This window comes from Spinacia oleracea, chromosome 3 (genome assembly GCF_020520425.1).
Source record: "Spinacia oleracea cultivar Varoflay chromosome 3, BTI_SOV_V1, whole genome shotgun sequence".
NCBI lineage: Eukaryota > Viridiplantae > Streptophyta > Magnoliopsida > Caryophyllales > Amaranthaceae > Spinacia > Spinacia oleracea.
In genome coordinates this window covers 28709620-28736558 of record NC_079489.1, presented here as the reverse complement: position 1 = coordinate 28736558, position 26939 = coordinate 28709620, and the positions used below count along the sequence as shown (strand labels likewise).

The following is a 26939-nucleotide window of genomic DNA, read 5'->3' as shown; positions in this document are numbered from 1 at the left end:
TCAATTTCCATCCCAGGTGTGAGAGATTAAACATCACTCACATGATGTTTGTTGATGACTTGCTCATGTTTACCAGAGCTGACCCTATTTCAACTGATATGATCTTCCAGAAATTCTTGCTCTTCTCTAAAGCTTCAGGGCTGGAAGCCAATTTGGAAAAGAGCAATGCTTATATATGTGGTGTGAGTGTGGAGATTCAGAATCAGATAATGCACACTCTGAATATCCCCCATGGTGAGTTTCCTTTTAGATATTTGGGTGTTCCCTTATCTACTAAGAAGTTGTCTTACATTCAGTGCAAGCCCCTGATTGACAAAGTGCTAGCTAGAGCAAAGAGTTGGACAGTTAGATACTTATCTTATGCTGGAAGATTGCAACTTGTTAGAACTATTCTACTTAGTCTGCAATCCTTCTGGTGTCAAATTTTTGTTCTTCCTAAGAAAGCTGTCAAAGAAATTCAAAGCTATTGCAGAATCTTCCTATGGACAGGTGGTACTGAGGTGTCTAAAAAAGCTCTGGTTTCTTGGTCTAATATGTGTCTTCCCAGGGCTGCTGGAGGGTGGAACATCAAAAGTATGGAGCTTTGGAATAAAGCAGCAATCTGTAAACTTTTGTGGGCCATCACACACAAGAAAGACAAACTGTGGAGTAGATGGGTTGATGGGTACTATATGAAAGGCAGGCCCCTAAATAGCTTTCAATGCCCTTCCACAATGTCTTGGGCATTGAAGAAGATCTTTGGGTGTATGGAACTGGTGGAAGGGGTGGGTGGTTGGAGTGCTGTTATGAAGAAAGGTTGCTTCTCTATTAAACTGATGTACTCCAAACTTTGTGGGAATTATCCTAAGGTACCCTGGAGAAGAGTTATCTGTAACAATTCTGCTACACCCAAGAGCCTTTTTATTTTATGGGTTGCTATTTGGAGGAGATTGCCCACACTTGACAGGTTACTACACTGGGGGATTGTTCAATCTGATGCTTGTCCTCTGTGTACCAGTTCACCTGAGTCCATTGATCACCTATTTTTTGCTTGTCCCTTTTCTTGTCAAGTATGGCAAAAAGTCCTTAACTTGCTGGGTTTCCATAGAAGACCTGGTCTGTTTCATGAAGAGCTACAGTTGGTGATGAAGAGCAGTAAAAGATGTGGAAGCAAGCATAAGCTGCTGGTGATGTTTTTTGCAGAAAGTGTGTACTCAGTTTGGCTGCATAGGAATAATGTAGTTTATTCTCAACATTGCAAAAACCCTGATGCCTTGTTTAGGGAAATTCAGTTTCATGTAGCTAGCAGAGCATCTGATGTACTTAGTAATGCTTTAGTTGCTTTGGGCAGTTAGTTGTAGAGCTGTTTGGCTGTTTAGCTGTGAGCAGTCATTGTAGGTGAGGTGTTTGTTGGCTGTTTAGCTGTGAGCTTGTAACAGGCTGTTGCCTATCTTTCCTTCCTTTTGGTAATAAATCTTATTTGCCAAAAAAAAAAAAAAATTACTGTTGCATAATAAACAGTCCAAAACATCACTCTACTACATATAGTGACCATTATAGATGGAATAGTAACCTATTTAATTGTAACAGTTAAAGTTTACTCAGTTCTACACATGAAAACTTAAAATGATAGCATAGTGACCTTTAACTTGTGAATGTTGACAACGACTAACATCTTATCAGACCAATACAACACAAAAATTAGCACAAAATGAATAGAAACCTAATTTTGAAAATCAGTAAAATCAAGCACTAATTCGGCCACAAAAATTAAAATCAAGCAAAAATAAAAATAAAAATCTATAGTATAATCAACAAGAACGTCAATGGAAAAATATAAACACAAAAATACATGAAACATAAAAAAACATGAGCAGAAATGACCTAAAATCAACAAATTGAAGTTAAAGAAATTACAAAAATTAAAAACATTAAGATGAAAAACAAACCTGAATGTTCCTTGCGAGTAGCTGAACTACGAAGGCCTCTTCGAACTCCGACCAAAGCACCTCCCCTATTTATTGGCGACAATGCTAATAGAGGAGAGAGATAATAAAGCTTGAAATTGAGGAGATAAATTGAAGGAAGAGATAGATGCAAGTAGAAGAAAATTGCAGAAATTCGAGAGACTCCATTAAAGTCTTAGCTGAAGCTCGTGAGAATGAGGAGAGAGAAGAAGATCTGGAGAATGAGGAGATGGCGGGAGAGAAAAGGTCGAGAGAAATCCAGAGAATGAAGAGAAAAAAAAGAGGTGAAACAAAATGAATATGGTCCAATTCACACGTGTGAACGAAAGGGTAAATGGAGAAGTTTTTCTTTTGGACTTGGTCCACAATAATTGTAGGCGGACCAGGTTCATTTAAGAGTTTTACAAACATAAAAGATATTAATAAATCCATTAGTTACTAAAATTATGTTTAGGAAGTAAATGTTTTTTTTTTGTGCGAATGAGCCACAAGGGCAATATAAATTACGGGCGGAGGAATTGAACCAGGCTCTCATTTTTAACCACTAGGCAAAAACATTATTGGTGTTTAGGAAGTAAATGCAAAAACATTATTGGTGTTTAGGAAGTAAATGTAAGTATACAAACACTTTTTTTGGAGTTAATTATACATATTATTAGGTAGTGAGTTTTAATGGTTAATAGTTTCATCTGAATATCACCCGATCTACCCGTTTCACCCGCGGATGATGAATGGACGTAATGCGGGTGACGAGTAAAGCGGGTGACGGATGGACCGAAGGAAGCGAATGGATGCTGGTCATTAATTAGGGGTGTGCACGGTCCGGTCCGGAACGGAAATTGGACCGGAATTGGACCGAAATTGGACCGGACCGGACCGGACCAATAGGTTTCGGTCCGGTCCTCGGTCCTTGAAAATACACGATTCTGGTTTTCCGGTCCGGTCCGGTCAAAACCCAGAATTTTCCGGTCCGGACCGGTGTCCCGGAATATAATATTAAAAATATAAATTTTAGATAGAAGAGCCCAATTTATAGCCCACATACATTAATCTCCTCCCGCAAAAAAAAAAAGACTTTGAGAATTTTTGTATATCAGTGACCTTTATCCCTTTAAATTAAGCTTATCATATGATGTATGCTATACTTAAAGAGAAATATAGGTCGTAAAAAAAATTGTAAAAACAAATTGATTTTAAGATTGTAAATCGCAAAAATAAATAAAACCGGTCCAAGCCGGTCCAAAACCGGACCGGACTTGAATTTTCCGGTCCGATCCTTGGTCCGCAAATTTTGAAAATTCCGGTCCACCGATCCAACCGGTTCCGGTCCGATCCGCTCCAATTTTGGACTTGTGCACACCCCTACTAGTGGTGATGGCACCAAATCCCAACCATTTCCATTCCTAATGACCATAATTCTTCTTGTTTGATACTTGAAAGCCAGAGCTTGAAGCAAGTGCGTTAATGGAGGCCGCGGATATTGCAGACCTGAAACTCTTCATCGATCACTGCAAATCAGACCCTTCAATCCTCCATAACCCTTCTCTAGGGTACTTCCGGAGCTACATTGAGAGGTACCCAATCGTTTTCTTCAATAATTAACCATTCGATTTTCCCTCTTAATTTTGAATTCTTATCAAATCTGTCCATTTCTTCTTGATGTTTTCTACCAGCCTTGGTGCACGAATTCCTCCACCACCCAATTCAGTAAGACCCTTTTCCTCACTATTCTTAATTTATTCATCTATTGTCTTTTTCTGAAGTTTTTTTGGAAGTCAGTTTTGATTTTTGTTGTTGTTGTTGGTAGTGGAAGTTGTTTGTTGTTATTCCTATTGGGATCGTTGGGCTTGTATATAGGTGCTTCTCTTTCTTTACTTTCGGTGTTGGAAGACAGTTAGACTCGATTTTCGTAAATCTTGGACAACATGCACCTTTTGATTTTAGTTACTTGATGAATTCAAAAACAGATGTTAGCTCCATTTTAATGATTTAGCAGAGAGTGTAATCGTTTGTGTCCAGGGATGTGTGGTATTTTTAACTTTGAAGGGTTGGAAATAGGTATGCTTGTAAGTCATACCTACTTCACCGATCCGAACAAAATAGACAAATTTACTGAATACTTTTTTGAAAAATTGTTGTCACACTCTTTGAAATAGTTAAGGATCATGAGTGTATTCCCCATAATACTGTATACGAGGAAGAGACGGACACCACTATTGTAACCTTACAAGGTTGGATAGGCTGGTGTTCTGGATCAGTGCTAAACGTCTTCATATCAAGATGTGAATTGGAAATCCAACACGAAGTACTAAAATAACCTTATCTTAGCTTCTGAAAATCAACATCTCACCAGCAAAATAGAGATGATTCAGCTTGATTTTTTCTCATCTTAAATGGCTATTTAAATCCTAGGACCTAATGTAAATGTAAATTCATTGTACTGGATTGTTTATATTTTACTTTGCTACTCTGTTCGGAGGAAAATTCATTTTCTTTCACCCCAGCAGTTATATCCTAGTAATGTTGTGCTAGGAAATTTGTGAACATTTGACTTAAGGACAATAATAAAATCTTGAAAGTAAACCCGATTCCGGGATGTAAAAAACAAAGAGGAAGATATTGGCTATGTTACTCAGGCTCGGGTACGAGTGTCGGATACGGGTACGTGTCCAAGTGTCCGACACGGCTAAATTGTGGAAAATTTCCTTAATTTTAGACCAAAATGAAGTGTCGGAGTGTCCATACCCATGTCCAAGTGTCGAGGATCCGACACGGGTACTTGAGGTAAAACGAAGAGTCCGAGTAACATAGGATATTGGAACTGGACAGGACTGCTGTATAGGGAAACATAACAAATGTAGAAAGAAACCCGCCACATTTTCTATGAGTTCCAAATATTGGGATTATTGTTAAACTGTGATCCTCAACTATTTGTCAGGTGCAAGCCGTGCAACTTCTTGTTCTCCAAAGGTTCATTGCCTTTTTTTGCTACGTTGCACAAAATAATAACCATTAACCAACATCATTTTTCTGATTTGATAGCAGTTGATTTTTCCACGTTTCTAATTGTAGATCCCTGTATTGCCATATCAAAATTTGTGACTGGCATATAAGAAGATCCGCTGTTAAGCTTCAACATGCGACTAATTGCTTATATATGAGTAAAAGGAGCTTACAGTATAAGCCTGAATTTGTTTCGTTCCACGTCAGATTAAGTCAGTAGTTTCCAGATATTTTGATTTGGATATTTATCAAGTTAGTTTGAAGAACTTTTGTAAGGATTTATGTTGGTCAATAAGCCTATAATAAGGGGAATTATTTCTTGAAGTTATGAGCTAACTTGATATTTTACAGAATGCAGCCCATATTTTAGCTTTATGTTCTCTTTGTGAACACCTCCATCAACCCTGATTATTTGTAGCGAATCTTAAGGTTAGAAATAGGTTCTTATTGAACAATTCTTAGTAAATTACCCCCACATGATTTAGTTTCTTAGAGATGAAATTAGAATTCCTATTAAAACAACTGATACACAAACACCATCTTAGTGTCTTGTGCCTGTAGTTCCAAAATAAACTGAACCTTCAAAACTCAATAAACGCATCAAAATCAGATCTTTATTTCAAGAAAACTGAAGTTTATAAAAGCTTTATCTAACGGCACCTAAAAATTCATATCGCGTAATTGAATGCAAAAAATCATCCTTTTCTGTCCCATTTCCTGAATATGTTAAGGTTCTTTTGGACATAGCAAATATGTTAGTTACTTATGTGGCTGGCGTCTTGTATCTAGTGAATTTTCTCACAAAACACAACAACGCTGTTCTTATTCTGTCTCAAAATTCATAGGCAATTTTTTTTGCATCTTCTCCAGCCCGTTCACGAGATCTATAAATCTGTTTCCTGGCTCTACTGTCTTTGGGGTTGTTTCTTTACACTCTTCAGTATTTATCCTGTTTCTCTTGTTCATAGAAGAGCCATTGTGAAAAATTGAGTGACAATTTCTTTTACTACTGCTTGACCTGCAGAGTACACATGCAAAGATTTCCGATAATGGGGATGAGGGTCCGATTGAATCTGATATAGATTTGGATGAGACTGATGTTGTGGAACCTGATAATGACCCTCCACACATGGTATGTTGTGAGAATGTGAGTAGGAACAGAAAAACTTTCTTTTGTGGTTGCTTATAATGTTTGATAATTGTCTCTTGTACTTGTGTGGCTCTAGATGGGTGATCCTTCAATTGAAAATTCTGAAGAAAATCACGATGCAGCTCAGACTTTGAAATCAAAAGCTGTTGTGGCACTGAGTGAAGGTATGCTTATCATCTTTCTTTGTTATTGGATAATCTCTCCATTACAACTGATATCTTTAAAATTAATAGGTCAATTGGACAAAGCTATAAGTCATTTGACAGAAGCTGTTACTTTAAATCCCCATTCAGCTATACTCTATGCAACTAGAGGTACATTCTCATCCTGTGGGAAGAATTCTGTGTTGCTTTTCTGGGTTTCCATGCTGTAATTCTGTTCTTGGTGGATTTAGATGTTGTTGAAGTCACTGTCATGCTCAAGTATTTCAGGTGAAGTGTTTGTCAAACTTAAGAAGCCCAATGCTGCAATCCGAGATGCTGATGCAGCTTTGCAGGTTGGTCCTTGTCATTTCTTATATTTTTTTGAAGCAGAGAAGTTTGCAATTTTTATACGAAGTAATTTTTTTTTCCGTTGGTTCTTTTTGTTAAATAACCTGAAGATTGCGATGGATTTATGTAGAATAATCCCGACTCAGCAAAAGCATATAAAGTACGAGGGATGGCAAGGGCCATTCTGGGTCACTGGGAAGAAGCTGCTAAAGATCTGCGAATTGCATCAAAGCTGGATTACGATCAGGAGGTCGATGCTGTCCTGAGAAAGGTAGTCTAAGGAAGCTTTCGTAGTTCTACTATTTTATGAAATTCACAGGATATTGTGCTTGATAGTGATAGTGTGAGCTTGAGCTTGCAGGTTGAATCAAACGTTCACAAAATTGTGGCACATCGTAGAAAATATGAACTCTCAAGGAAGGAAAGGGAGTTGAAAAAGATTGAACTTGAGAAGAAACGACTTGCTGAAGCCCAGGTTAGCATTAGGAATACTACATCATCATTGTGGAATCGATTTGTTCGTCTTTATTAAACTATTGCCTACAATAGTTAAAACCACTAATTAAAAATCTTGGGTCTTGCTCCCGTTGTCCTTATCCCTAGCGAGGTCGGAAGCTATTGGTGGTATATGATTATTTTCTTACGTTAAAAAGTAGGGTTTTCGGGAGTGAGATTGAGAAAGATGATGCTATTGGAACCAAAAAAGCATATGAAGCTATTTGGAAGGGTGAAGGGAGAAGGGAAGTCTAATTCGCCTTACAGGAGGTCCTCATGGTTAAAACAGATGGCCCCACAGTAATTTGATCCTACAACATTTTGTTCAAAATTATAACACTTCACACTATGCCACGAACTTTTATATGCATATATTAAGCAACGTACTGGTTATATCTAATCTATTAAAAAAATAAAAATAAATTGTGGTGGTGGTGGTGGTGGTGGCTTTTGGCTGGTGTAAAAATCCGCCCCTGCCCCTGAGCTTTTACCAACGTCCCTTGTTTTCACTATGGTGTGCTTGAATGGGATCATATTTAATGCCTAACATTCTTTACCCTCCGTGTGCTTGAATGGATCATATTTACTTTGATCCTCTTCTTCACTTCTATTTAGTACTACATCCTCCATTCTCTTCCATACCATTTGCTTCTTCATGTCATTGCCTTTTCTTCCGATAGAGAAAAGTCAGGGTTGGTGTTCTGCTCAGGATGATAGTGCGCAGTGATGTGCAGGAGAGGCTGGTGTGGATGACTCAACTGCGAGGCAAAGAGTGAGCTGACATGATGTGGGTGCTGGAGATAGAGACAAAGTGAGATGGATAAAGGCAGGTACTAGGAATGTCAGGTAGCGCGATGTCATTGATTCAGAGTTTGACATTCTCCCACGGGAAGAAAGAGTGAGTTCCACGAGGGAGGAGTGATATAGAATGAGAAGGGAAGAGATTAGCGATTTTAAAACAGTTAACCATTAATGGCAGTATTGGATGATTTCGTAGGGAAGTTTATTTTTTGTATAGTCAAAGCATGTGGGGATTATTTTTTGGAGTAGCACCTATTTGGGGACAAGATTATGATTCGGAGAAGATCTCATTCTCCAAGATGTTTGCTAGGTACTCCCACTGCAACACAGAAAAGGAAAATCAGAGAGAGCTGATCCCAATCATTCGATTATGTATTAAATGGTAAGTAGGTTGACTCAATCGGAGCAGAACTAACTAAGTGTTAACCGTTAAATTCTGCTCTAAGAAGTACTCATGAAACTCAAAACGAGCATCAAATTAGAGTCTTGGAACATTTAGTAGAGGATCAATTATGAATTTATGATGAGCCAAAGACAGGATTAACCCCGGAGGAAACCGAAGCAGGCTTGAATGAAAATTATGTTTGAGTATTTAACCAGAGAGGAATGCTTATATTTTGTTGGGGTTGTTGCAAATCCTGACTTATTGTGGGATAGGCACACTTTTGTTGCTGCGAATTCTGACAAAATTTAGGGGCTTTCCCAAATTCTTCTATAGAATTAGGAGAGTTGCAGAGGAATTAGAATAATCTGTAGCTTATATAGGTGGTTTCTTTGTGAGGGCATCTTGTCCTCTAACTATGTAGCTGAGTAGAATATTTTTTTCTAATCAAGAGAGGAGACTTGATATTGAAGGAGAGAGAGATGGAATAGATTATTTGAGGAAGTAATAATGTCTTTTACAGAAGAGAGAGAGGGAGCAAGATGTTGAAATTAAAAACATAAGAGAAAAGAGGGGAAAGAATGTAGCAAAATTATACTACTATTTCATTCAATTTAATTAATTAGATACATCAAAAACCTTTTATAGGCTCATAAAACATACTACATTGCTAGCATGTGGAATAACCCACTAACCCGTTACTGCTCACTAATAATAATCATGTTCCTAAAATTAAGGACCATTAATACACTAATTTGAAGCACCAAATCCAACAAAAGAGAAATTATAGTCATTAACTTGATTATAACGTAATAATCGGAGAACACTTCACGTACAAACAATGACAACTTGTCTTCAGAAGTTACAGGAATGTCATTGTGGAACAAGTTATCCTATCCTAGAGCTGCTTATTGTGTAATAATTGCATCTTACATTTTAACACATGTTTAATATTTGTTTGTAGTTGTCAATCTAACTTTTAGTTGTATAGATAAGTATTTAGATGCTTGTTAGAAACAAAACTAGGCTTGCCTTCTCTCAGTAATTATATGTTTTTAATAAAATCGTAATTCCATGAAAAGGGGAGAGTTTCGAGACTACACGTTGATTTCTGAAATTTTGTTTCTCCATTAATATGGCTGATTATTTTATCTCTTGTTTGACATCCTTTTCTGTAGCCTTACTATCTTCTTATTATTGTTCTTCAGGCGGCTCATCTCAAGTCTTCCTTGAAAGATGGTATGCTAATTTATTTATTTTAGAACTTAATTAACTCAAAAGGGTTAAAATATATTACATCAGCAGTACATTTATCAGGAATTATATTTGCATGCAGTTCTCTCTTTGAACTCATACTATGTGCAAATGTGCAATACGTTTGCCAATACTTTAGAGTGCTGTTTGACATTTCTTGCCCACTCATGTAATTTTGGGTACCCATGAAGGCCCCCATCTCCGGCCTAATATTTACGACGGGTCTAGTTACATCATCAAGGTTGTCTATGTGAATTGATAAATTTTTGGGTCCTGGACATAAACCCATAAGGGGCTTGACGGTCTAAAATGTCAAGGGTTGGATATACTAGTGATTTGAGACAACAGTTTGTAAATCTGCTTGGATTTCTCTCTCTCAAAAGACGCTCCCTACAGTGACAGTTTAGGAGGGCTTTATGCAACTTTATTACTTGATAAGGAAGAGGTATTAATTAATCTAGATTTGATGTGTAGTGATTGTTTCTCACTTTAGAATTTTATAAGAGGGGTGGAGATTTTGATGATCTGTTTTAGTCCATTATTACTCAATAAGTAAAGATTGATTAATATTAGACACCATGAAATGGATAATTTATATAGAATTTATCTAGCAAGCTAATGGCTGGGGGATACTGGTGATAAACTTCGTATAGATAGCAGCATGGATTTTCATAGGTATTGTTGGTAGGTCTTGGTTGAACATCTTATCATTTAATTAGTCAGGAACTCAAGTGTGTAGGAAATTCAAATATTGACACACTGGTTTTAGATGCAAGGGAATTGGATCTATTTTTAAAGGGTTTTGATGTGGTTTTAAGTTGTTGGAGGTTTAAAAACAAGTTTTTAGAAGTTTTACGAACAAGTGAAATTATAGTTTTAAGTTTAGACTTAAGTTGAAAGAAAGGAGTTTATTAGACCTAAAACTCAGAAATTAACCATGGTGAAGATTCTGAAAGTGGCTGGGCCACCATTTACTTCTGCTGATCCAAAAAAGTGTTTGATAACATAGGTGTCATTGGGTTTTAGCTAATGTAAGCATTTGTCCATTATATTATGCAGGACAAGTGATAGCAATACAGTCAAAAAATGAGATAGATACCAAGTTGAATGCTGCTGCAAAATTGAAACGTCTTGTTGTTCTATACTTCACTGCAACATGGTGTGGGCCATGCCGTACAATTTCACCTGTCTATTCTACTTTGGCTGCAAATTATCCACAAGTTGTCTTCTTAAAAGTGGACATAGATGAAGCCAGAGAAGTGGCTTCAACTTGGAATATCACCAGTGTTCCTATCTTCTTTTTCATCAAGGACAGAAAGGAGATGGACAAAGTGGTCGGTGCTGATAAAAGATCCCTTGAGAGCAAGATTGTACAGTATTGCTGATAATTGTGTCTAATTCCGCCTACAAATGAGTTAATCATATGGTTTTTGTTTATAGAACAAGATATTTTATATTTTAATCATATAATTTATAATTGTGGATCTTGTTTGCTAATTATGATGGTTTTTGAGAAAAAAAAGATGACAGAAATATATTGGGAGAGAACAACTGTGTGTATTATTCCATGAACAATGGGGATATATATACATAGAACTAAAATAGGGTTTGCTTAGAGACTGACTTGCGTGAAACTAAGAAAGAGATATCTAGGGCTGCTTACAGAAAACGTTGATATCCCTACGAAAGGGAATGAGGGTGGTTGTTGGAAACAGGAATGACACGTTGTTCTAGAAGCATTCTTGGGCTACTAATGTTCCACCACCATTTATCCTGGACATCCCTATAAAGTATAAAAGGAGAATGGAATGGTAATTCGACCGAGTTATTGAAGATGATCGTGAGTCCATCGATCACATTTATATTTATTGGAACGGGGAAGCATAAGGGATGAAGAGGAACAAGACCAATGATGTCTTGGCCCAGTGGTTAAGACTGAGGGTATGTGTACCATAGGTCTCAGGTTCGAATCCCCCTGCCCCCATTTGTAATTTATATTGCCCCTGTGGCTTATTCGCACCAAAAAAAGAAATGAAGAGGAACAAGTACCATGCCCTTGGAACAAGTTATAGAAACTGAAATTGCCACAAAGAATTCGTTTCTTTTTGTACTTGATCCTGAAAGACATCAAGTAGCAGTCAAGCAGCTAGATCACTTCTTTCTCAAATCTCCGCGGACATTAGCATGTGGTTGAAACTTGAAAGTGATAAGCTTTTGGAATGTATCTCAGCTAACCCAAGGGCAACTTTGTATGTATCTCTTTTGACATGAAGAATGGTGATCCTCTTAACACATAAATAATCAACAAAGTTAGGAAATTAAACTCGTATTTAGTAATTGACGTCGTCTAGAAACTCAAATCAGCTTATTCTTCGTTTTACAATATGCCTTGAAACATTTATGAAAACTGTCAACTTGATATTAATGAAAACATAATGAAAATTGTTACAAGAATAAAATACAACTTACAAATAAGAAATTTTATTCCGGAAATACAACTTAAATAACTTTTGTGAAAGGACACAACGTCGTAACTTTCTAAACCCTAGGTCTACAAAATTTGTAATGTCGAATATGAATTAAGATTACAAAGGTACATTTAAATCCCTAGCTGGGTGGAACAGTCGTCTTTGAAAGAAGCATATCATAGAGACCTTGGGATGTAGGACGCTGAGCAGGATTCCCATTTGTGCATTGATAGAAGAGGTCAACCAAGAATCTTAAATCCTCCAATTCACCATCTGCTCCCTCAAATTTCTTACTGGAAGCTTCCTCTGAAGATCTCAACAGTTCAATCTCGTCACTTAGAGGGGGTCTCTTGCCATTCTGCTCAAAGAACATGTATATATAAACATCAATATATCTAAAAATGGCTTTGAAAAGGGGATGTAATAAGAATATGAGATCATGTAACACATAAACTGTTCAAGAAAATAAACTACAAACAAACCAAGCTCACCATCTCCAAAAACTAAAAAAAGTATGAAGAGAGAACTGAGAACCTTAAAGATGATAAAGGGGAAGACTTCCATTTTATTTACACCAAGCGTTGTAGAATTACGGGTGTAAATGAGACGATTTCTAAATAAACAACTCGGGCTCGGGCTCTGCTAAATCTCGTTTATATCGTTCCATAAACGAGCTAAAGCCAATAATTTACTCTAGCACCCATTTTACATACATAGTGACCTTTAGTGACTAAACGAAGTATAAAACAACAATTTTCATAGATATAATAACAATTTTTTGAATCAAAATAACCCTATATCTTAAAAGAGAGTCGTGACTGAAAATCACCATTATTCAACCACAACATATACTAACAACACCAATTGGATATGTTTTTCATAATATTCTAATAAACACGTCAAAATAAATTAGAATCAAGTTGTTCACTTTTTTTAGGCATGGTCCACAATAAATTTAGTGTGGACCAGATCCATTTAAGAATTAGTGGAAGCAAGAAGGAATAAGACCAAAAAGAAACTATGGGTCTGTAACATTGTGTAAGATGGTTTATAATTTGTTGTTTTTCCTTTTACAATTATTAATTTAAAATAGTTTGTTTATCACATAAAATGCTAGATTATATAATTATGATTTGATTATTTCAATTGATTGATTATGAGAATTTCAAATGTTAAGAGAGAGAGAGAGAGTGGGAGGTCTTTACTTGTAGAAGATCATGAATGTTTGAGTCAGGTAGCCCTGAATATGGGATCTGCAAGGTTAACAATTCCAAGAGCAAGCATCCATAGGACCAAATATCAATTTCCTGCAAAAAGAAAGAGACCATCAAAAAGCCACTCTTGTGCAGTCAAAACATCTACGTAAAGAAGGTGCACAACCAGGGAAAGAGGACGAAGGGGATGGAAAGAAAGGGAGAGGGAATGTGAGCTCCATTTCCCCTCCAAATCTCTCCAATTTTGGAGGGATGGTATTTATTAAACAGGGATGGAAAATTGATCCCTCCTATACCTCCCTTTCCTTCCCCAACCTTTTATCCAAACAACAGAATTGTTCCCCTCCCTTTCCCTTCCCTCCCTCTCTCCATTTTTGCTTATCTTAACATAGTGTAAAAGTTCCGGGTCGTCAAGATCATACTTAAAAGTACATAAAAGGGTCCTCAAGACTCGCAGTACACAAACAAATTAAATTATGAGAATATCGTATTGAAAATGTATAGGAGACACCTATGACGCCTAAAACGCAAACACTGAATTCTATAGTAAATATGTGTCCTCGTGACACCTAATATATCATTTTATTAGCAGCAAATTCCCCTGCCCCACAGTACACTAGCTGTATAAGCATACACATACTCTGTTTCACTATAGATGAACCATTGGAATTAGCACGCTTTCCAATCATATCTTTAAATGTTACTCCCTCTGTATTTATTTAAGGGATACACTTGCCTTTTCCGGCCGTATTTATTTAAGAGATACACTTGCCATTTTTAGTAACTTATCAACCCCACTATCTAATTAAATAATATATCTACACTCCACCCCCACCCACCACTCCCTAAAATGACATGGTCCTCACTTGTTTTTCTTATTAAAATATCTACTCAACCCCACTTATTTTATTACTTTATTTCATTCAATTCTTTTTCTTAATACCCGTGCCCGACCAAGTGTATCTCTTAAATAAATACGGAGGGAGTAATATCTCTAATTATCAAAATTAGATATTTTGGAAATATATACATTGAGACGAATCTTACAAGACCCCAGTTGGCTTTATTTTTTCTTAAGGATAAATCATCAGAGTTAGTCAAAAGTGCAAAAGCATCATCTACAAAAACGGAGGAAGTATAATTTTTCTACTCAAATTATGAATCATTCTACATAGAAACTAATTTTGCGACTATTATTTCCTACAACCTAAACTGCAATTGTAGTAGGCTGCTACTTAAAGCATCTAGAAATTTTACATTCAGAGCACCACATAAAAAATGACTACAGATAAGAACCATGGTTTTATTAGCATTTCACACACCCAACTAGTTACAAATTTTATTGCAAACAAACAACAGAAATCACACCAGAGAATATAAAATAATACTTTGACTTTTGCAACACACATGCCACATTAACTTTCTGTGATGTGGTCTTCAATGATCTTCACATCAACTAACCAAACAAAAGCTAAGAAGCTCCTGTTTGATTATATAATAACAAGTTTTGAGGCCTGTATGGTTTGTGGGGAAAAAAAGAGAGAAACAGAACATCCCACCCAATATAAAACATAGCAGTATACCCTCCAAGCCAGCTAAACAACATGACATATCTATTCACTATGTTGCAGGTCCAAACATCAAAAACCTGCTGGTGACAATGTGCATCAGGATTGTTTCACATCCAGGCAAATAATGTCGACCCATGCTAAGTTCAAAGTACAACAAATATCTGGATGTGACACTTACCAACCCATAGGCTTTACGTTCATGCATCGCCTGCAATACCTCAGGAGCCATCCAGCGGGGTGTTCCGACACACATATCAGGCGGAGGTACACCAACATGAGAAATACAACATGTATGCAAGGAGGATCGAAGAGGAACAGCTCTGTCAAAGTCAGAAAGCTTGATAACAGGCAATCCATCAGCTCTCTTTTGATCCAAATCAATTAGAATATTCTCACTCTTAATGTCACGATGAATAATGTGCTTGGAATGCAGCTCCTTTAACGCACATGAAACATCTCTAGCGATACATAAAGCCAGATGAATAGGTACACGCTTCTCGCCAGCTTTCAAAAGCTTCTCTATGTAATTCTGCAGTATGATGCAGGTTAATGCTCACACAATGTAGACAATAGATTGACCAAGGCAATTGATACAAAAAGTTGCTATGGAGAAACGAGTGTTACCTTCAGAGAACCCCCTTTAACATATTCCATTAAAATTGCAGAACGAAGCATTCGACGCTCAGGCTTTTCATCTGATGATGATGCAGGTATCCACTCTGAAGAAATCTTATGCCCGTAAATCTCAACTATGCAGGGGTGTTTCCGGAGAGCACCCAAAATTCGTACTTCCCCTATACAGGTAAACTCGAAATGCCTGATTTCATCCAGGGAAGTTGCAGATACCTCCAAGGTGCGCACCTGAAGCAATCAACTACATCAGCTAGAAGAACATTATAGACCACTCTAACCACAGTATCCCCAAGGGGGGACTTGGGGAAGAAGGGACGAAAATCTCAATGACATAGAAATAAATGAAATATGAAATTTTCAAAAATCAAAAGGAACCAATCACAGAAGCCAGAGCTTTCACCAAAAGTTTTTGGAGAACTTAAACAGAGAATGCGGTGAAAATATTTATAAGTTCATTGAGCCATGGTTGACTTATCATTACATATAAGGTTACATAAAGGTGGATATAATACATAGTGAAAGCAGAGGCAAAAAATTATGGAACCAACACGCCAATTGGGCATAACATTAAGTATTTGTCCAAGGAGGACACATAATTTTCCTTGAGTGGACAATTACCTTAACTCCTAATTCTCAAGTCACATCCAAGGCTTGTCAATTATTTCCAATTGTCCCACCAAACTAAAAGTTTCATTAACTAACTGGATGTGATGTGACCATTGCTGTAGTCACTTCTTTACCATTTTCTTAATTATCTAGCTGCTCTTAGCTCACACTCACCAATTTCTCTTTAAGTACCCATGTAAAATATACAATACTCCGACATGGGTATGAACACTTGATATGTCAATCTGGAAAAAAAAACATAATTTATTCATACAAGAGCAACACACAAACACCAGACACTAGAAGTCAAATCAAAGTAACATAACATTAGCCTCTAGGTGCCCATAACATAGAACCATTCCAAACCAAGCCATGCATATTGGAGTCGTAATCTTCCAAGGACCCAATATGAAGGAAATTTTTAAACTAATAGGCTGCTTTAACTAATAATCAAAGTTGGCCAACAGATACAAGAACACATGCACTATAACTTGGTCAAATTTAGTCATTGATGACCCATTTTCAAGTGTCTTGTATCCAAAACTAGAGCCCAAAATTTTCCACAAGATATTAAGTAAAAGATAACTGACTTTGGCATACTGCTAAAACACAAATGCTATTTCCCTATGATGCCTAAGGGTTTCAACTTCACTTCTCACCTTGAAAATCTTAAAACTTATCAGCAGTTGAGCAATCTAGGGGAGCATTCATATAAATGTAGAGGGTTACAATACATTAAGTAAAGCATCAAGACTTTCACAAAAAATATCCACTATACTTCATCTCCAAAAGAGATTCATAAAACTTGACTGCAATGCATATGATATTCTATTGCAAAGGAAAGCATGTTGAGGCAGCATCACTTGTATACTATCAATCTATCATACAAGTAGAAAAATGTCTTATACACATGCTATACCTTAGCTGCAGCTTCAACTGATCCCACTTTGCATAGGATGAGAGAACTAGAAGCGACTTTTTCAATTTCTTCACATTCAGAGATCGAAGGGAAACAAGTAGACACAGGATTGCTAGGAGCAAGTTTAGGAGAAATAATCCGAGTAAGAGGAATATATCTGCAACAATCATCTTTAATGTCAGGATGAGAAAAAGAAATAAACCAGTTCCTCTGGACAAACTTCTATGACATGATGGCTACTAGTCTTAGAACCAATCAAAACAAGACAAATGACATGAAAATGATAAAAACCTGCATAAGTACTCTGGGTCCATTTCATTCCGTATATCATGCGGACGACAAGCATCAACTATCATGCGAACCCATAATCCACCCTTTCGGACAAGGATTGCATTCCAAGCATGTGGAGAGAAATCTAGGTAGCCTCGAATTAGCTCACAAGGAACAGGAGGGTCCATTCGGTCACACAGGTACTGTGATGCACAAAAATTAATGAATTCATACATGTTTGGAAAGAGATCAAAGATCTAAAAACAAATGAACAAGAATCAGCAAAAAGGTTACCTTCATTAGAACTGCCCTATGTCTACATACACCAAATTGCAGAGCCCCTAACGGGACAACTACAGAATTGTGTCTCGTTTTGATAGTGTGAAGAGATTTCTCACAAATATCTTGTAAAACAACATCCTCCATAGTATGAAGATTCTTTTTAGAGGCCACCATCCCATTCTCACTATTTCCAACAGCACAAGTACAAACAAAAGGCTTCTGATAGTTTGAACCGGAAACATCTTTTCTAATCCTTTCAACAAAAGAAACTCTGTCACCACCACCAAAATGATCTGAGACAAAAAGAGCAAGCCAGGAAGCAACAAGAAAGTTATCATCAGCTGTGAGCTCCCTTCTCAGCCTCAGGCCAGTCAACTTCTTCAAGCGAAGAACCATTGCTTGAGCTGACAACAAAATTGCATCCAGTTCTTCATCCCTTCCCCTGAACAAAGAGTTGACAACCCACAGATTCTTTTAATTCAAAAAAATATGGTCTGTGCATCGGTCAAGAGACTCAAGACAGCAAAACAATTAATATGTACCAAACCATGATTTAAGATGAGAGAACCTGTCTAGTAGAATAACTTCACGAGAATGAATTTCCACACTTTGCTCATACTCCCCTAGTGACATGAACGGTCTATCACGTCCAGCATCATAAAACCCATCTGGTAGATGATCCTTTACACCACAGAAAGACGTAATATTATATTTGCGAGAAATAGTAGGCTGACCCTCAGTTGATCTCCTAGACTTTCTGGGCTTTGGATTATCAAGATGTTTTTCTGACTGCCTTTTACATTTGAGGGAAGTTTTTGAGACCTGCGAAGAAAAGTTTTCTTCCGCCTTATCACCCAAACTGCAAACACAAGTCAATGAAGCATCACCACAATGAGTGTCATTTTCTTCTTCAGAAGCAGCCTCACTCACAATACAATTGCAGTTCTTCAGATCAAGCCCCTCCTCAGTCTTCACACTATCATCTTCAGCGCTAACAAGAAAATCTGCACCACCCTCATCATCCCCATATAGTGACTGCTTACCCTGATCCTCAACACAAGTGATGTCTGAAGCACACTCAGAAATAGAGTCAGAAGCAAGTGGAGCTTGTTTGCAAGTTCTGCACTTTTCACTTGATTTAATAGTGAAAGTATCACCATGGTCTTCAAGCTTCCATTTCTTACTATGATGTAATCTCTCTTGGCGAGCACGTTGCTGTAAATACTGCCTTCTCTTCCACCGCTTACCTAATCGGCGCTTACCAAAACATCTATCGATCAATGAAGACCCAGGTACATGATACGACGTAGGATTTGAAGATGCTGCGTCATTTGTAGCACCAATTGTTAGTAGTCACCTAATTGTTAAAAGACTTCTAATACATACTTAGCTTCATTAAACATCGGAAAATATTAACACCCAAGAATCGCTAAAAAAGACAGAATTTCTCAAGGCTAACCGTCGCAAGAAATGCTTCCATCGTTATCAATTGATGCTTCAAAAACATCCATCTCAACAGTAGAACTGATAATGTCATCACTGCAGATGTCACTTATATTGCCCTCCATATTGCAGCAAACCCATGCAGGTATTTGGCAACTGAGAAGCTTATTGTACTTAGACAATAATAAAAAAAATATATGAAAGTAAGCATGTTAGATTTACACATCTAGACTCAGTAAAATCTTAGAGTTTTATGTTAGTGGAATGACATCCCCACTTCCTATTATCTAAGATAATTTAAATGAATTTGCTCACATGTCCTTCCATCTACTTCGACCATCAATTACACAGCAATAAACATCAATAACCAGTTATGATCAGGAATTTTTATCAAAATAAATAAGAAAAGGCAAGTTGTTCGTAAGTACCTGAAGATTCAACTTCCGAAGGTTTTGCATTGAGCTAAGTTCTAACGATCCGAGAGATGTCAACCTATTCCTGGATAAATCTAAATTCTCCAATCTTTGTAGAGTGGACAATCCAACTGGTAGCTCGACTAGTTTATTATTAGTAACTTTTAGTGAGATGAGGGCCTCTAGTGAGCTTATTTCCTTTGGTAAACTTCTCATCTTATTGAATGACAGATCCAAATACTCCAGATTACTAAGGCAGCCAATTTCTGGAGGAAGGTATCTGCAGAGTGAGTACAAAGGAATATGCGTAAAATGAAAGTTTCATGAATAGTTTAAATGAAAGTAAGTATATCTAAAGAGAAACAGGATTACATAAACTTTAATAACAATTAAAAATGTAACTAATTGTTCAATAAAGTCACAACAAAAAACACACCTTTTACACAGTAATACGGCTAGAAGAACTAGAGTCACGGCTAGAAGAACTAGAGTCACATTCAAATAACACAGTTTTTTTAATTCACCTTAGGTTTTGCTACAGTAATTGAGTCGGGGCAGCACTATAAAATAGTGCTACAATGCTACCAATTAAATAAACAAAAATATACAAACAATATGTTGTGTTCACTAGTCACTAATACAATTACACTCATTATTGATATTTAGTTTGAAACTGTATCATTATTTTCTTTAAAAATATAAATTTTGTCTACATATGATATAATAATGACATACAAGAGTAAATAATGAGTTATAACAAGAAATTAAAATATATTTTCAAGGAAATATTTTAAATTTGTAAGTAGATAAAATTTAAGAACTAAAAATAGAATGACAACCATGATGATGAATTAAACAATGGTGATGCTAATATGAAAATAAAATGATGATGATGATGATAAAAATAAACAATTACTATTAACAGCTATCTCAGCAAAGGCAGTGAGCTGGATAGTTTCACTTGTACTAGCTACTGTTCTTAGACATAGAAGAAAATTATTGACAGTCATGAGCATATGAGAGATATTGGAGGCTCGGTCCGCTGGGATCAAGTGGTGAAAATGGCGATTTCTCAATCAAGGAGAAGTTTGATCTGCCATAATAAAGCTTCTTCTAGAAGTTTATTTATACCATGACAGGCTACTTAATTGGAAAATTGTAACAGATAATGTATGCTATCGGTGTGGTATTGGGGACGTATGGTGCCTGAAACAGTTGACCATTTATTTTATAAATGTTCTTTCTCTGCTAGAATCTGGAATCAGGTCCTGAAAATGTTTCAAGGGAACAGAGATGCTGACTTTCAGTTTCAGTAAGATTGGGTGACTAAATGAAGTAAAAAAAGACTAGTGAAAAGTACAAAATATTTTGATCCTTTTTGCTGAAATTGTGCATCACATTTGGATTCAGCGGAATGGAAAGGCATTTAAAGGCAGTTGTAGAACTCCTGAAGCTATCCTGACAATATAGGGAAACTACAGCTCAAATCAAACTGTTGTTAAATTTTTCTGTTTAGGCTTTGTCAGCTTATAGTGCTTCTATAAGTTAGTCAGTGCCTTGTTGGTATGTTGTGGCTCCAAGTCCAAACTAGCCGCACTGATGGGCTAGCTTAGTAACACTTCCTAGAAGCTGGGTTAAGGTTAATACTGATGCATTTTGTGCTAGTTGGATTTGATTCTTGCTACTATGGTCTTGTAATCATTTCCTTATTATTAATAAAAATTTGATTTTCGGAGAATAAAATTAAATAATTACTATTACTACTGGAAATTTATAATTAGAGAACACTCATAAATGAGAAATTCTTGACGAAACTCCAAACGGCTAAACAGCTCAAAAACAGGCATAGCAATGGTGTGCATTAACAATTTCACCCGTGCGGATCTCCACCACCATAACAGAACCAAAAATCACCTAGTGGAGCGGTTGGTTGAACATCTATTGGAATCAGGTTTGGGTGTGGAATCATCCAAACCCATATTTAACGTATGGGGGACCTACCCCTCTCAAACCCCCCGGTATTGGTTTCTCATACGGTCATACCTGGGGGGAGGGGGGGTTGGAGAAAACCCCACCCTTGGAATCAACTGAATTTATAAATAAAAAAATCAACATTGCAAATTCATGTACTCCATATGTGTTCATGCTCCAATCTACCACTAAGGGACAATTCTTGCTCTCCATCAACAATCCAGCCTAACCACCATATCTCCACCACCATTACAGAACCAAAAAATCACCATTATCATCTAAGTCATTAATACCACCATCAAAATCACATCACCAAGCAACCACTTTCGTCGAAGCCACTAATCACCACCATAGCTACCCAGCAGACCAAAAATAGAGTGCTTCAGAAACAAATATAGAAAACATACTATGGATAAAAATACACCTAGATTTGAAATGATCATTTTCGGCTATTAAAGTTTCAGATTTGGAGCTTCAATGGTCAAAATCGACCACTTTGTTTTGGGAGGGGGGAGGATGTGTGGGACTGGCAGTAAGGGATGACGGAAAGCGAGAAGTTGCGGTGGTGATGAACTTGAAGGAAAGAGGGAAAGAAGATGTGGGGAGTTGGTGAGAAGAGAGAATACAGTAGTGGTAGGATTTAGGTCTATTCTTTTTACCAAACATGTGGAATAAGGTATGGGGTTCTAGCTTCTAGGTATCATCCATTCTAAACCCATGGGTTTGGAAGCAAAACTCCTACCTCATACCTTAGATTGAACAAAGCAGAGGGTAGAAGTTAGTTGAGTAACTTGACACCGAAATAATAAAATTCATTAAAAACAAAACAAAAACACAAACTCTAATTTCCATAGAGATCTTAGGTTACCTCCCTAAATAAATGGACCTACATCATTTTTCCCTATTCCCAAGTCCTGATGTAGTTCACCCTTTCTTGTAAATCTTTTGTCCCTTTCCTCCAACCTACATGGCTACATTGTCCTTCCACCAGCAAGTTAGAAGGTAAATTTGATGAATTCCAACATTCCCATGACTTCTAAGGTTACAGTGGCGCAATGTATGCACAGATGCACTATGTAGTTTAACGTTTGAGCTTCGCTTTTGCCCTAATTTTACTTCTGTCTATTAGTGTAATTTAGTATCTTCTACAATATGTGTAAAACTTTCTTTAGTCGACATGAAGATGAAATATTTTCAACGAAAATTAGTTCACCTTTATTACCACTACTCCCTCTCCTTCGGATTCTTTCTTTAACATTGCACGACTCTTCTCTTTTAAAAGCTAATAAGTTCAACGAAACTTGGTTAACCTTTAGTACCACTACTCCCTCTCCTTCGGAATCTTTCTTTAACATTGCACGATTCATCTCTTTTAAAGACATATAAGCAACATATAACACAAGAGAATGAATCAAACATTGAACAAAATTAGTGCTTCTTTAGCAAATCCCCCACCCCTAACAAACTTAACTACACTAAAAGAAACTCACAGCAGATCACCTAAATTAGGTAATGAAACACAGCCTTCACTGTCATTGATGTTTATCTCCAACCCAAATTGCCCCCTAAAACCTCTACCAAACACACCACAGAAGAGAATGCACCAAACATTAAAAACCATTTTATCTTGTCTATCCCCACACCACCCCCACCCAGAGAAAACAAAAGTAACCTAGTGCTTTAGCAAGAAAAACCTCAATCATGCAAGCAGACCATAGAGCACGGAGAGCTATAGAGCTCTATCAAATCCACCTTGTGTCTCTCACAATCACAAGGACGCAACAAATAGGAAATTTAATTTTTTCATCACCAAATTTTGGAAGTGTGAGCACATTACAGCACCCACAAAGGGGAGAAAGAGAGAGGAATGGAAACAATATAATGCCATGTTCATCTATATCCTTAACCAACTAGATTAGACCTTAGAATATTTTGAACCCATGAGGCCATGACCCATGGTATGCTTTCCCAACTGTAAGAAACGTTAATAACAAAACTTCCTCCAAATAAACGTCCTTAAATAAAAACTCTCCTTAACTAGTTCTTCGGAAATACTCCCTATTCAAAATTTTAAACCCAATTCCAAAGACGGGCATTAACAAGTTAAAATTGTTGAATTTGGAGAGCTTGAGGTTTTGAATAGTGCAAGTAAAAATTGTTACTGATGGAAAACAACAACAAAATGTGTATTAGCGGAATAATTCCAGATTAAGGCCGAGAATTCAGACATAAAATGTTTGTAAACTAACCTAATAGATAATCTATAGAAGCCAACTTATTAACCATTTAATAAGTTTTTGCTGGAAACATCTAAACCCCTTTCAACATATTTGAAGAATCTAAAACAGAGCTCCTAAACAATAGCACTAAATTAAAAGGATCCACTTTTGCTTACGCTGCCAGAAAAAATATTGTATAAAAAAAGAACACATAATATCCTCTCTTTATTTTCTTTATTATTTACCCATTATTTTCTTGATTCCTCTCACATAACACATGATAAGCGATTACCATTAAAATGTACCAAGAACTTAACTTTTTACTTATTTCTAAGTTACTCTAAGAGAAATATGGAGTAATATACTGTAATAAATAATAAATAAACAATCAACTTCCCACCAACCTGATAGAAAAATGGCAAACTGAAAGCTTAGTTAAGCACTTAAGGGCAGAAATCTCCGCCAAAATGGGAAACCCGGAGCGCCTGGGTGGCGCTTTCGAAAGCTCGAGTTCCTTCAAAGCCTTTAACTTGCTAAGCGGCAAACCCATTAGACCAATTGGAGATACCTTAACTTGCAAACATTGAAGCTCCACCAAATCCCTTATCTCTTCCGGAAACAAATTAATCTCATTGGCGAAAAACTTAAGCTTCTTCAACCTCCCCCCGAACCCCCCCAAAGATTTGGGCATCAAGTTAAACACATTCCGATATACATACAACCCCTCCGCCGAATTCCCACCATCCCCGTCGCGGAGAGAGAGAGGAAGCTCCAAAATCTTGCCGGAAACATCGATAACTGATTCGAATTCATCGGATTCAGCGCCGGAATTCGTCGCTAGAGTTGTGATTCGATCGGAGTCTAGGGTTTCGGGAGCTTGTGCTTCGTTTACAGGGGGCTTCTGGTCTCGCATTGTAGAGGGAGGTGAGAGAAAGTGGCAAAATTGAGAGGTGAGACTCGTGAGTCGTGAGAGGAAGGGATCAAGGTGCTGCCATTGAAGCAGGTTGTTGAGTAATGATGAAGGAAGTGAGAAAGAGGAAGAGGGAGCACGCCAGTTGAGAGCGCTGCTCCTGGGAAACCCTAGAAAAAGGAGAGACGATGGTGTTTGGGCATCTTTCAATTTTTTTATTTTTATTGTATTTTTATTTTTTTAAATGCACTCGTTGTGGAAAAGTCTGTTACGAAGTACGGAGACACGGATATAAATACAACGGATATTTCATGAAATACCCCGAGTTTTGAAGTAATTCACCAAATGCTCATCAAGTTCCAATAATTCACCAAATACCCCTGATAATTAACTTAACGCCCAAAATACCCTTACTGATAACGGTCTGTTAGTCCGCCGTTAGCCTAGTTTCATAATTCACCAAATGCCCCTTTTTTAAAATTTATTTCACCAAATACCCCAATTATTAAACTTATTTCACCAAATGCCCCAAACTTAAAATTAGTTATTCTGATGTTCCAACGACTAGTTTTTTCGTTTGAAAATTAGTCGTTGCTTATTGTTTGCTTATGCCTTCTTGATCCATTAAAGTCGTGATAATATCTAAAGGCTAATTATGAACAAACGTAGTAAGAAGAGAAAATAATAATGTTGATTGTGTGTTCCACTCAATACAAAGCTAGGTAATTTATAGGTATCAAAATAACAAACTAAGCCTTACAATAAGGGAGAAAGATACTTATGAAAAGAATCCAAGCATCAAATGTAATCCCCGTAAATTTATAAATTTTATTAAATATATTTTAACGTATATTATTTATATTTAAATAGAATTTATGAATTTTAGTAATAATTATATAATTAACGTATATTTATTTTATTTTATTTACGTTTTAAATATTTTAACGGTTTATGAAATTAAAAATAATTTTAGAATTTTATGTTGAAAAGAATTAGAATTACGAAAACACATTCGGTTGAATTTAGAAAACAATCCTAAGCGGTGTTGAAATCAATTTCTAAAACTAAATCCTAACACTAGCCCAATTGGGTGAAGCCCAAAATAATAAAACCCAAACTACTCTACTCCCTCTCTTTCAACATTACGTAAAAACAAAAAAAAAAAACAAAAAAAAACACCAACACTCTCCTTCACTTTCACGTAAAACAAAAACCCTTAACCCTACCTCCATTGCTGCCGCTGCCCAGCCGCCGCCACCGCCGTAGCTCCTCTCCTCCGTCGTCCCTCCCGCTGGTAACTCCTCTCTCCCCTCGTCGTTCTCCTTCTATCTCTTCGTTCCCTAAACTTTTGGTTTCGGTTTCTTGCACACCAATTAATCGGTGTTGCCCTCTTCTCTATTTTCGCACAGCCACCACCGAGAACCATCAACCACCTTCGCCGTTCCCCTGCACGTTGCGCCGCCCACCTGCAGCATCGCTGATGCGCCGGTCCAGCCCTCCTCCTCTTCGTTGCTTTCTACCCCTCGACGGCAGTTGCGTGCCCAGCCACGCACCACCGTGTGCGTCTCTACCGTCCAACCGTTCCACAGCCGTGCCCTTGTCCGCAAACAGCTTTACTCCATTCCACTTTTGGTGATTTCCTTAAACCCTAAACTAATTAATGAATTTAATTACGTTTTAATAATTTTAATATGTTTCTTGAATTTAAATTATAAGTTTTATGATTTGATTATGAATTTCAAGAATTATATGTTTGCATTAAATTATTAATTTTCAGATTATATAAATGCATTGAAATATTGATTTTTAATTACTAAAGCATGGATTTTTAATGTTTTAATAGTTTGCATTATGAGAATTATAACATGTTAGTATGGATGATTGATACAAACATGTTGGTTGGGAACACTAGATTATTCTATATATGTTGGATTGGATCGATCGATCGTTGTTCCTTTTTAGCTTTTCACTACTTTATGAGGGCGGTGGACCTTGTTTAGTAAGTTGAAACTTTACACCCATATACAGGGGTTGATCATGGTTGAAGGAAAGGTTGGATAAATTGGAATGAGTCTTGATTGATGCCTTTATGATCACTTACTTAATTCCAAGATAAAAACAGTTGTGAACAAATGTGGATGGTATGCCTTATGTGATTGTTGAGTCATAACAGAGTCTCAATTTGTAAATCATGTAAAGTGAAACTGAGTAGCAATAGCTTTAGACTGTGCACGTCTAAAGTGACGGACAAACAGGAGTTGGGGTTCATGGTGGTAGCCCATGGCCTTTTCTGGGACCGGATTGATCACCGTGTTCTATTTTTATTCAAACGTTCCTCGATATCGCAAGTCAGTGAGGTTACGGAGTCGCGCCCGTACCTCGTCTTCCTTAATGAAGACTGTTGGACGGACAACTCGGTCCATTGTCTATTTCAACTAAAATAATATTATCGTTATAAGTCTAGCCTAGTCTAGTCAAGTATGGTCGTCAAATTATCA

General features: G+C 37.0%; 2 protein-coding genes across 2 annotated transcripts; one reads left to right on the top strand and one right to left on the bottom strand.

Annotated features, from left to right (window-relative positions):
• The first annotated feature begins 3326 nt into the window (after nucleotides 1-3326).
• LOC110796459 (TPR repeat-containing thioredoxin TDX) lies at nucleotides 3327-11019 on the top strand. Its single transcript, XM_022001518.2, has 10 exons — nucleotides 3327-3520; nucleotides 3620-3653; nucleotides 5974-6081; nucleotides 6176-6263; nucleotides 6333-6413; nucleotides 6531-6595; nucleotides 6721-6861; nucleotides 6952-7065; nucleotides 9477-9507; nucleotides 10582-11019. Exons 1-10 carry the CDS (start codon nucleotides 3411-3413, stop codon nucleotides 10905-10907), a joined length of 1098 nt encoding a protein of 365 aa, XP_021857210.1. The 5' UTR covers nucleotides 3327-3410; the 3' UTR covers nucleotides 10908-11019.
• A 900-nt stretch (nucleotides 11020-11919) lies between these two features.
• Nucleotides 11920-24703, bottom strand: LOC110796458 (uncharacterized). The gene is made up of 11 exons (XM_022001517.2): nucleotides 23936-24703; nucleotides 19357-19621; nucleotides 18945-19101; nucleotides 18054-18807; nucleotides 17498-17927; nucleotides 17225-17406; nucleotides 16934-17090; nucleotides 15400-15636; nucleotides 14954-15304; nucleotides 13196-13297; nucleotides 11920-12348 (listed from the first exon to the last, which is right to left on the bottom strand). Exons 1-11 carry the CDS (start codon nucleotides 24442-24444, stop codon nucleotides 12130-12132), a joined length of 3363 nt encoding a protein of 1120 aa, XP_021857209.1. The 5' UTR covers nucleotides 24445-24703; the 3' UTR covers nucleotides 11920-12129.
• Nucleotides 24704-26939: the final 2236 nt, after the last annotated feature.

Coding starts and splice junctions, on each gene's coding strand:
- LOC110796458 (XM_022001517.2), bottom strand. CDS start 24,444: ATGCGAGACCAGAAGCCCCCTGTAAACGAAGCACAAGCTCCCGAAACC. Junction 19,622..23,935: donor GTTTGCCATTTTTCTATCAG/GTTGGTGGGAAG, acceptor CTCACTCTGCAG/ATACCTTCCTCCAGAAATTG. Junction 18,808..18,944: donor TGGAAGCATTTCTTGCGACG/GTTAGCCTTGAG, acceptor CAAATGACGCAG/CATCTTCAAATCCTACGTCG.
- LOC110796459 (XM_022001518.2), top strand. CDS start 3,411: ATGGAGGCCGCGGATATTGCAGACCTGAAACTCTTCATCGATCACTGC. Junction 3,521..3,619: donor TTCCGGAGCTACATTGAGAG/GTACCCAATCGT, acceptor GTTTTCTACCAG/CCTTGGTGCACGAATTCCTC. Junction 6,264..6,332: donor TGTTGTGGCACTGAGTGAAG/GTATGCTTATCA, acceptor TAAAATTAATAG/GTCAATTGGACAAAGCTATA.